The 12,169-nt window shown below is 31.6% G+C and overlaps 1 protein-coding gene across 1 annotated transcript; it reads left to right on the top strand.

The window, feature by feature from the left end:
- The first annotated feature begins 1,082 nt into the window (after nt 1–1,082).
- On the top strand, nt 1,083–5,545 carry LOC149484192 (membrane protein BRI3). The gene is made up of 2 exons (XM_089701713.1): nt 1,083–1,294; nt 3,109–5,545. The coding sequence occupies exons 1-2, from the start codon at nt 1,237–1,239 to the stop codon at nt 3,411–3,413; spliced, it is 363 nt and encodes a 120-aa protein (XP_089557839.1). The 5' UTR covers nt 1,083–1,236; the 3' UTR covers nt 3,414–5,545.
- The last annotated feature ends 6,624 nt before the right edge of the window (nt 5,546–12,169 follow it).

The following is a 12,169-nucleotide window of genomic DNA, read 5'->3' as shown; positions in this document are numbered from 1 at the left end:
TTCTTATTATTTATCATAAAAACAGCAATAATTCTTTTTAAAAAAATCTGCGATATTAGTTTATAATATTATTGATGTATCTATAATCCACAATATATATAATTATAATCAACCACAGGAGGATCTCTTTCGGAGGATTTCTCTGGAGGATACTGTTGTCTTGGCGGCATTTTTAGCCAGAAAAAAAGGGAACAATAATAACTTTTGGATATGAATACACATAATACCATTATTTCAGGTAAAACTTAACTAACATGAAGTATTACTTATATATTTAAACACAAACATTCGCATTTATACTTAAAATATTATTTCAATAACATCGTGGCTGAATACTGGATCATTGAGACCACAGATTGAGACCCAGTGGTCAGCCGCTTGAAAAAATATTTTGAAATGCGGCTGACCACTGGGTTTCCTAACAATTAGGAATAATCCCAGTAATCAGCCCCAGGGGCTGTCCATTGGATCTTTCATAAAAAATCAGTATCCAATGGTCAGCCCCTCGTATTTTTAAGTAAAAACACAATATTTTTTATCAAATTTCATAAAATTAAATGCTCTAAGTAATCTATAAAGTTATTATCTATAAAACACAATCACATTTCATACTAAAATATGTTATTTCTCACCTTTCAAAAGAGCACCACGTGAAACAAAAAATATTGCAGACATGACACTTTTGCTCTTGTCGGCGGACAGCACCTGTACGAACGTGTTTACTTCTCTCCCCTGACCCCCTGCTGCTCCTATCGCGTGATGCATGAACCAATAACGAAACAGAGCTTCTATTTAAGTGCGCGTGATTTGGTTATTTTGATTACAGCGATATTTATGGCCAATAAACAACGCAATAGGCTGATCACTGGTGCCTGGCTGACCACTGGTGCCGTTACCCTACTTCTTACTACTGACTTCATAAATACTTATCATGTACTTATGATATACAAACACCGTGTACAAACATCATTAACAATATTATCATCTGGCGTTGTCTCTATTCAATGTCTTTATTAAGCTGTGTTTGTCCAGTTTACTTGCTCTGTGTTCCTGTGCTATGGTCCTGTCAATGTCACCCACCAGTCAATCAAGTTTAATTATTCATTCTTGTCAAGTGAAATATCAAAATCAAACAACTAAACTCGAAGTTTGTTATTTGTTCGTGATTCGATACTGCTTTTCTTTATATTTATTGGATTTTTTTGGGAATAATATATCTAAGAAATTGTTACGACCATGGAAAAACCTACGGTTACCGAGCAGCCACCACCGTACTCAGCGACTATGCCTCAAGGTATTGCAAAATATTTTAACTATCGGAAACATTTATAATTATGTATGTTGAATTTCCAGATAAATTCGTTTTAAACTGCGCAACTTAGAGCTAACCTTAAAATCTACTTGTCTGATTTAAATACACGTAAACATCTTAAAAAGTATAAGCGAGTGATTAAGATTTTATTTACGTAGAGTTGAAATGTTATCTCCTATCTTTTGTGATTTAGAAATATGACTAAGCGTTAACAAAAATATATATTTTAATGCTATAATTATCTAATTAAGCATTAGGTTTTAGTCCTTAAAATGATGTATACAATACATATACATTGTTATATGATAGGCAGCTAAATGAATCCATAGAACTGCATAAATAATCCTCAGTTTTGAAATTCAATCCAACTGTTACATTATTTAACCTACTTGGCCCTATATTTTAGGTTGTAACAGCATAAACCAGTATTCTTTGAATAATAATAGGATTTTGAAGGCATATTTTGTTTATATTTAATTATTGATAACTTGATCGTTATTGAGTTTACATTTGAGCAGAGAGATATGTTAACAGATCATTACTATGCAGAAGGTCATTTGTTAATTTAGTTTGAGATATCAGTTAATACTTTTGTTTTTAATGCATATCAAGAATTTTGTCCATGAGTTGAAATCTGTTGATTTCATTTTGTTAATGAATGTTTATTCAAATGTGAATTATTTCTTATCTATTCCGCTGATTAATTCAGTTTTTTATAAACATGTAAATGATTTGTCTGCGTTGCTCTCCTAGATTGATATTATTTTGCCAATTTACCAAAAAATAATAGAAAATTTTGTAACTTTATTTAATTTTAAATTTATTCTTAAATCTATGATTGGAAGATTTTTCATTATTATTGCAACATATTTACATAATTGTGTTGAGGAAGTATAAAGATGCTTCTAGAATATATTATTGCTATTATTGTGATTCAGTGCACTTATTGTTACAGTGAAATAAAAATAAACTATTGTAATGAGTAATCACATTATCACATTGATAAGAATTGATGGCTTGTATACTCATGTATTATGAAGTGGTATATAAAATATGCAGACTGTGAGGTCATTGACACAATAAGTTACTTGAAAAATGTTTAATTTTAAAAGGTGATAAATCTATATTATAGAAAGTTGTATTAGATAACATTTGTAATTTAAAATTGGCTGGATGGATTTTATTTATTTTTGTTTAGTTGGATTTGTCTCCGCTAGGATGTTAATAATGAACTATTTTGTCTTTATGACAATGAGTATAAATATAATAATCTTTAAAAACAAATACAACATATCTTATCAGTTTTTAATTTGCTATTTACCAAACCCTTTAAACAGGAAATACTTGTTTAAGGCTAACTACACTTAAAAGTTGTTTGTATTCATAATAAATTTATGTATTTATTCTTACTAGTTTTAAAGAAAAATACTGAAATAATTTGTTTCCAATTAAATATTATTACACAATAATAAAATATTATGTTATATGAATCATTTGGGTATTTCAAGACCATGCTCCATTTTTCTTTTATAATAGTAAAACATCAAAATTCAAAACTATATTTAACATTGATAGTCAACTTTATGTAGATGTAAACTTCTTTTTACATATTCCAATAATTTACTTTAATTATGATACAGTCTTGTCTATATTTATATTTTAAGGATTATTATTAGCCCTTAATATACTTGCAAATTTTCTATTTAAAATTTATATTTATAAAGCATTTGGATGCTATAATCCTTAAATATTTCCAAATGAATACTAATACTCATCATACATTCGACAATTTTCAGGACCACAAGCAGGCAACCCAGCAAGCCAGCCAAGCCAAGGGGCGTATCCCCCACCCCCACCAGGCTACACTCCATACAATGCTCCACCAGGGGCCTACGTCCCTAACTATGGGGCCACAAACATAATAATACCCCCTGCGATCATAGCTGTAGGAGCCTGCCCAGCCTGTCGAGTAGGTATTTTAGAAGACGATTTCACATGCCTCGGGATTCTATGCGCTATCCTCTTCTTTCCCATCGGAATTTTGTGCTGTCTCGCTCTGAAGAACCGAAGATGCTCGAATTGTGGCGCCATGTTTGGATAGTCGGAAATATTGGATTCCTAGTTTCTATAATCGGGTTAAGAGAAGCTATAAGTATTTGGTTTGAAAGAAATGAAGATGGATTAACGGATTTAAAACGCGATTTATTCATTTTATGAGCGAGCGTATTTGCAACTGAGCATTGTCACGGGTAGACAGTAAAGTTTTCAATCCAGCATATAAATAAGATGAATATATTGAGTTTAAAAAGTCTTTAATTCTAAAAGAAAACAGTAGTAAAAGAATAAAGGTAGTGGACCTACATTCCAACTACTACAAAATAATGCTATTTTTTAAAGAAAATAGGGTTTTTCCTGGTTATAGGAGCTAGAAACATATAAGTTGTATTGTAAATATATGGAATTTTATATAGATTATATATATCGAATAAAAAGACTTAGAATCACAATTTTGAAATGAGTTGTAGGTTCTAGTTGATGGAAAGATGTACGCTAAGGTATGAATGTAAAAGTCATATATTTACATTACAACTTAGAGAGAAACACCAATTATATTACGTTTTACATAAAGATTTTTACATTACGTCCAAGTAAAACAATAAGACTTAGCAATTTTTAATTTGTTGCAAAATAAATATTCATCAATGTGTAAGTTTTGTTCTCTCAAAATTAATCACAAATAGTGAAAAAATTATACTTTAATTTTTAATATCTATCTTTTATAAACTAAGCTGCAATAATAAGTCATATTTCTAATTGAATTTGGTATTTAAATTATCAATTGATGATTTAATAAAAAGCTGCCGTTGTAAACATGAATTTTTAGAGTGCCAGGTTATATATTAAATACTGCTTTACGCTAATCTAGTGGTAGAGTAACGTAATGATAGGATTCTAACATACCATATTACTTTTTATATATAATTCATCTGAACAAAAAGGCAGATAATAACTGGTAAAATCAAAGAGGTTATATAGATCTTTACGGAAATATCCGCCATATAGAAAAAGAGGGAAGATCGCGGTTCTTTGTCTATTTTTTTCTACTGTCATATCTTTCTAGTTTTTTTTCTGTTATGGCAAATATTTGCCAGTGTCAAGTATCTTTCTAGTTCCTTTTTCGTGCCAACGCTGTCTTTAATTCTGAGAAGCCTTTTTTCTCTCTTTTTCTATCCTTCCTCTATGTATGATTTACATTCCACGCGACAATAGTTAGACTTAAACAACAAATAATTTAAAAAATAATACCTATAATCAATACACTCGTACAAGCTAAACTTAACCACATAACCGTGGTCAGTCTTTGAAATATTATATTATACCTATATATGGTACTATATATATTGTATGCATTGTATTTATTTGTAAGATAGATTTCATTCTTGAGAAATTCTGTATTGACATAGATCAATACAGTTTATTTCTCTCTGAATCTTTGAAATGTATATGCAAATAACAATACTATTATGTAGAATAAATAAAATAACTTTTAAGTGGCCTTCATAACACTGTAATGCTTAGGTTTTTACGTATTGTCGGTTTCTATATAAAATTTATACTGTAAAATAAAAAAAAGTTGATGAATTATTTTATAATAAGCAGAATAGTATCGTTAATATATCATATAAATTGTGCCTCTTATTAGTAGTAGGTTAATAATAGTGTAAAATTAGTTTTTGGTCAATTTAGTAATATATTGCAATTTTAAGGTATATCACATGGAAAATATGGCTGTAACCACAATATTTATTTATTTGTCACTTCAATATGTTCCGTTTATTCATTATTCTATCTATTTTGTAGAGAAAATAGAATAGTTTGATGTTAATATGAATTTTTATATGTTTTATTCATCTTTAATGATTACTTTGTATAAAACTTATTTTACAAATATAAAATAATATAAAATGTATGTTTGTATCATATCATAATTGTTAAAATTTCAGGTAAGTATACATTATCTGTTTGAAACGGTTTTAGTAACTGTTTGTTATTTATTCGTAAATATTAGGAATGTTATTTACATACTGTTTATGTTTTTAACATATTCTTCAGAGTTTAATACATGCAATACCCTGTAGAAATGTAATATGTACTTGTATTGTATTTCAAAATTTGTACTGTGATTGTACCAAACTATTAATTCGAAATAAATATATTTTTTAATTTTAAGTATCACTGTTTTTTTATTTATACTAACTAATAACATTTTTACCATTAACCGTTCCCGTATGATTTCCGGGATAACACCTATCCTATGTGTTAATCCAAGTTACCTTCTATATGTGTGCGAATTTCATTGTAATCGGTTCAGTAGTATTTGCGTGAAAGAGTAACAAACACACATACACATCCATCCTCACAAACTTTCGCATAAATATTAGTAGGACTGGTAGGATAGGATAGGATAGGATATCAGTTAAGAGCATGAAATATATTGCAATATATTTTGCTTCCACACTTTATTAAATTAAAATATAAAAAAAAAACATATATAGATAAGAAAACAACAAACAATTTCATGCGCTGAATATAATTTTATTCGTTCGGCCTGCTAGCAGCTGATAACAACGCAATTCATCTGCGCTATTGGACCAAGATTAATTTACTACATATTTTATAGTACCTATTTATACAAACAATAACGTTCCGAGTCACTCTATAACGATATGAAATGAATAATGGGTATTGTGAACGAATTAACAAAATAAAAACGCATGAGATGATCGCTTCCAGGCAAAAAAATCTTTTATTGAACAAGGTTCCTTACATTACACACCTTAGGTACACAAAATCTGGCCAAGTTTATCTAAGGTCGTTGTAATTTGTAATTACATACCTATTTACCTACTGTTACTGAAATATATTTTTAAACTCGGTTTTCCCCCGCGTAGTCAATGGAAAACCCGCATACTTGGGCGGGAACTCCCGCGGGATTTTCGGGATATCTATCTATCCTATGTGTTCAAGTTTTCTTCGATGTATGTGCAAAATTTCATGAAAATCGGTTCCTAGCAGTTTTTACGTGAAGGAGTAGCAAACAAACTTACTTACAAACTTTTGCATTAGGTACTAATAACTTAGAGCATTAAATTAAAATAAGATTAGCAGGATACCAACGTATATGTACCTAACATTTAAATTATTGGGCGCAGTATAAAAAAATAGACAATAAAAAAGCTAATATTTTATTAAAGGTAGTTGACAGAAAACCTAGCGTACCATCTGCGTGGTATTTGTATCGTCACAATAAGAGTATGTAAGTACCTTGTAAGTAGGTACCTATAAAGGTGTGAATTTCAACCAAATTCATAAAAGAATTTATAAAAATATTCAATTTACAAATGGAATAAGTCGAATAACAAACATCTTATATTTTCTGAAAAATAGAATAAATGAGTAGGTACAAAGAAATGTAATTCAGTGTATTGAAGCAGTTTGAATGTAAAGAACTTATGAATGTTAAAACGAATTTTAGAATGCAATTTTTCATAGGATTTATCTTTTTTATATGTTTTCGTGGAATAGCTGGTCTCATTTATATCTTGAATAACTTCATTATATGTAACGACATTCGTCACCTGGGTCAGCACTCTTCAGCTTCCAAATTATACTCAAATTAGGAGGTTCCTTAGAGAATCGTCACGTAAAATAACCTGCATGAATGGACTCATTCGCATTAATTTTTTACTTCTTCGTTCCGTTATAATTGCTTTTTCGGTGGATGTTAAATATGCTGTTTCTTTTTTATGAGTTTCTAACGTGGTTAAAAATTTGAATAAGTTTTTGTTGTCAGGGTTTTTAGATTTATTTTACGTGGAGTTTAATGTATTATTAGGAAGGTATATCTTTGAGGTAGGTCTGCAGTATTGAAGTACAAATAGAGGTACCTAGATATACGCCTAGGGTACTTTGATGTAAACCATTTCAGAATAATTCTCATCCTAATTAGGTATTTTAGGCATCGATAGGTACATGGAAAGTCTACTTACAACTTAACAAGCAAAGTACATCAAATTGTTAAAATTTTTAACGCTTTTCCATGAATAAAGAGTTCGAGTTGACGTCGCAAGTTAAAAACTGAATCAAACTTTCCCTAATAAAGCTGGCCACAAAACTAAATTGCATGAACGAAGGTTAGTAAAAACAAAACCATTTTCAGGGCTCATAAAATTTATTAGCTGACTCCAAAGTGACAAAGGTTGAGTTTTATGTCCGTAAAAATCGGTATTATCCACTTTACTGTAGCCACTAAGCTAGACCATTACACAAACGACACGACTAATGTTGGACAAAGTGCTTTACTTCGGAGTTGAGGCTTCAAAATTTTCGATTTTAATAAAATCTAAAGTGCGCCATTTTGTCATTGTCTGGGCTGTGAATCAAACTTTAGACTCTATCGATGTATTTTTGGTTAGGTATATTGTAGGTATGCGGAGACGAACTGTACTGCTAAGTCAGTATATATGCAGCAATTCATATTTTTTTTACTTAAAAAAAATCTAAGTACATAGTGACCCACTTACTCTACACTGCGGTAGTGAATTTTTGAGGCCATAATTAAGATTTATTGCTGTATTGTAGGTTTAAAGGAATTCATTAATTATTTAACGAAAAAGTTCAAAGGAGGAAAATCCTTAGATATCTGCCTCATAGCCTCAAGTCGAATAAGACTAAATCATGCCTACATATTGATTAGTTAAATTGGTTTATTTTGATCCATATAAGTATTATAAAACTTTACATTTTGAAAATGTTCGCCATAGTACTTAAGTAATAAATAATAACAAGCAATAACTCTTTTAAAATAAGCCTTTACAAAATAGCTTTACCTTTGTTAAGCTTTATGGATGAAGGTATATATAGGTCTGTTCAATTTACAAAATCTTAATCCCTCATATTTTAGCGTTTCTTAATTAACTATTAGGTACGTCACAATTTTTTGCTTACGGCTCAAGCAATTTTATAATGAAATCCATTATGTAAATTGTAATTGTAGGCCCGAGAGGTTCAAACTGAAGCACGCAAGGTAAAAATCATTAGTGTTTAACTACTTTAGAATTTTAAATTTGGGATAAACATTTAAAATTTCAGTAAATTAGACGCAATAAATCCTTTAACCGCTGTTTAAATTGGACGTTCCTAGTAGTGGATAATTAAAAAGTAATAATTCGATCAACGAAATTTGTTAAAGAATCTCTATCTATATTTTTTATGAATCTCGGTAGGTACCGATAGGTAGATACTACGTAGTGCCTGTAGCACTAGTTCGCAACATTGGATTTTAAGAGTATATAATATTATAGTGTAGGTACATTCTTATATATAATTTTTATTATAAGTTATCGTCTCCGGAAATATATATATGTTAAATATTCGTTTTTCCTTTCCTCTTCCGTTTCTTATCCACGTCTTCCTAATTATTGTAGGCCCGAAGGTATTTTTTTATCCACCTTAGATAAAAAATACTTTCGGGCGGGTTACTCTACTTATTGTTTTCACTCATTCTGTTGTTGTGCTGTATATGTTTACAAGTTTTTATTTTTATGTTGGCAGCACAATAAATTATATTATAGGTAATATATTAATATTATGTAAGTATATAGTATAGTCGACGACGTTACAGAAATAAAAATTAAAACTTTCCAAGCACTTTAAAACTCTAGGTATGTGAATAAAGAATGCCCAAATTTGAATATGAATGTGGACCCACGGAAACATTGCAACAATAGCATGAATTCATTAATGTTAACAATGAAATATTTTTAACAAATGGTTATCGACTTCCTCTTACATTTAGTCAGCAAAAACATTTTCTCGTCTTTCCTACCAGTTTAAACAAGTTTTAGTTCATATTTTTTAATTTAATTGGCACTTATAGAAGCAAACAATCCTGACAAAATTACATTAGAATCTTTAGCACTTTCACTCAGAGACACTCAATATTTGATAGAACGAAATATAATCAAATCTTATTCCCATGATAGTAGGTTTTCAAATTAAATGTATAGTCGTAGTTAAATTAACACAGGCGCTTGATTTTAATTAAAACCATCAAGGTTTTCATAACTCAGTCCTTCATTCATTAAGTATAATTTACATTCTGTTACTTGGGTACATATCTTATTTATAACAGACTAGCTGTGCTCTTCGGTTTTACCAGCAGTGCTCCAATCCTGTTGGTTTTAGAAAGATGATATGTAGCCTATAGCCTTCCTCGATAAATGGGCTATCTAACACCGAAAGAATTTTTCAAATCGGACCAATAGTTCCCGAGATTATCGCCTTCAAACAAACAAACTCTTAGCTTTATAATATTAGTATAGATGTACATAGTTAAAAATATTTTACCGAAATTATAAGGATGTAATATAAGCAAATACATAGAAAATAATCGGCTAATAACAAGGGTTAAAGCTGACAGCAGATAGCGCACAATTTGCATGCCTTTCCCCGGCTTATCTGTTGATTTATAACGCTATTTTTATCTTTTACACACACATTATGCAAACACAGAATTATTAATATATAAACAACTTCAATTACAAAATTAAACTACCATATCAAATTAAGTTGCTTTCGTGTAGGTACCAACTTTAATAGGGTAGGCAAATAATGAAATAAAGATAAGAAATAAAAAATAAAAAAACATGTACCTAACTAGGCACTAAGTAATGACATTTGATATTATCTATATTTTTTTAATAAAACACAATTATTACTCACTAGACTTCCGCCTTATTGTAATCGGTTCAGAAGTATTTGCGTGAAAGAGTCACAATCATCCATCCTTCATTCCTCCATTCTCACAAACTTTCGAATTTATAATATTTTCTCGTAGGATATTGTTTTTCCGTACCTACTTACACATTGTATTTATAGCACTCTACCGAACAACACATTCTCTCCAAATGAATCCCAAAATATTTATTCGAATATCCGAACTTCAACGCAAAATTTGGAAATTGAACCCAAATTTCGCGCATTACTATCCGAACGCGAGTAACAAATTACTTATAACTATTCGTAGGTTCGAAAGCATTGTAAATCAGAGCATACTTCGGGATTCTGCCAGCTATACCTTGGAGCCTGTACCCTCGGGTGCAATGAATCTGCTAGCGGTCCTGGATGGTCCTTGGAAGCTTAGCCATTTTAAATGATGCTATAACACACTGGATGGACTGTAATAACATCTTTATTTACAATAATGTGACGAAGTTGTTTTATGTAGCGCAGTCATAGCGCAGTTTGAATTGTATCTCTATGTAAACACTTGAGTCTTGAATATTATTATATTAATTAAGATTTAGCACTTAGATAATCTGTGAAAGAATAGTCCATATCAAATAATTATAATGTAAATCAATCTTGTATAACTATCAGTATATTTGAATGACGAATATATTTATTGTATCTGAAATTCTTTTGCTTGTCTTTCACATTGTTATTGCGCTGTTCGCGCTTGAGACATCGATCAACGATAGTAAAAATCGGCCCAATCAATTTTGAGTTACAAATGATGTATCTAGCCCAACCATCGAACAGCGAACAACGAACAACGAACAACGAACAACGAACAACGAACAACGAACAACGAACAACGAACAACGAACAACGAACAACGAACAACGAACAACGAACAACGAACAACGAACAACGAACAACGAACAACGAACAACGAACAACGAACAACGAACAACGAACAACGAACAACGAACAACGAACAACGAACAACGAACAACGAACAACGAACAACGAACAACGAACAACGAACAACGAACAACGAACAACGAACAACGAACAACGAACAACGAACAACGAACAACGAACAACGAACAACGAACAACGAACAACGAACAACGAACAACGAACAACGAACAACGAACAACGAACAACGAACAACGAACAACGAACAACGAACAACGAACAACGAACAACGAACAATTCGAATGTGAATGTGAATGTGAATGTGAATGTGAATGTGAACATATACAAACACGAACACGAACACGAACACGAACACGAACACGAACTAGAACACGAACACGAACACGAACACGAACACGAACACGAACACGAACACGAACACGAACACGAACACGAACACGAACACGAACACGAACACGAACACGAACACGAACACGAACACGAACAACGAACAACGAACAACGAACAACGAACAACGAACAACGAACAACGAACAACGAACAACGAACAATGTGAATGTGAATGTAAATGTGAATGTGAATGTGAATGTGAACGTGAACGTGAACGTGAACACGAACACGAACACGAACACGAACACGAACACGAACACGAACACGAACACGAACACGAACACGAACACGAACACGAACACGAACACGAACACGAACACGAACACAAAGAAACACGAACACGAACACGAACACGAACACGAACACGAACACGAAAACGAACACGAACACGAACACGAAAACGAACACGAACACGAACACGAACACGAACACGAACAACGAACAACGAACAACGAACAACGAACACGAACACGAACACGAACACGAACACGAACACGAACACGAACACGAACACGAACACGAACACGAACACGAACACGAACACGAACACGAACTCAAACACAAACTCGAATTTTAATTCGAACACAAACACAAACACAAACACGAACACGAACAACGAACATCGAACAACGAACAACGAATAACGAACAACGAACAACGAACAACGAACAACGAACAACGAACAACGAACAACGAACACGAACACGAACACGAACACGAACACGAACACGAACACGAACAC

The sequence above is a fragment of the Colias philodice genome, chromosome 12 (genome assembly GCF_061535455.1).
Source record: "Colias philodice isolate Cphi_HAF_F1 chromosome 12, ilColPhil1 Martin Lab GWU primary, whole genome shotgun sequence".
In the NCBI taxonomy this organism is placed as follows: Eukaryota; Metazoa; Arthropoda; class Insecta; order Lepidoptera; family Pieridae; genus Colias; species Colias philodice.
Note: the sequence above shows the minus strand (reverse complement) of the source record. Positions and strands in the feature narration are given on the sequence as shown.

Coding starts and splice junctions, on each gene's coding strand:
- LOC149484192 (XM_089701713.1), top strand. CDS start 1,237: ATGGAAAAACCTACGGTTACCGAGCAGCCACCACCGTACTCAGCGACT. Junction 1,295..3,108: donor CTCAGCGACTATGCCTCAAG/GTATTGCAAAAT, acceptor GACAATTTTCAG/GACCACAAGCAGGCAACCCA.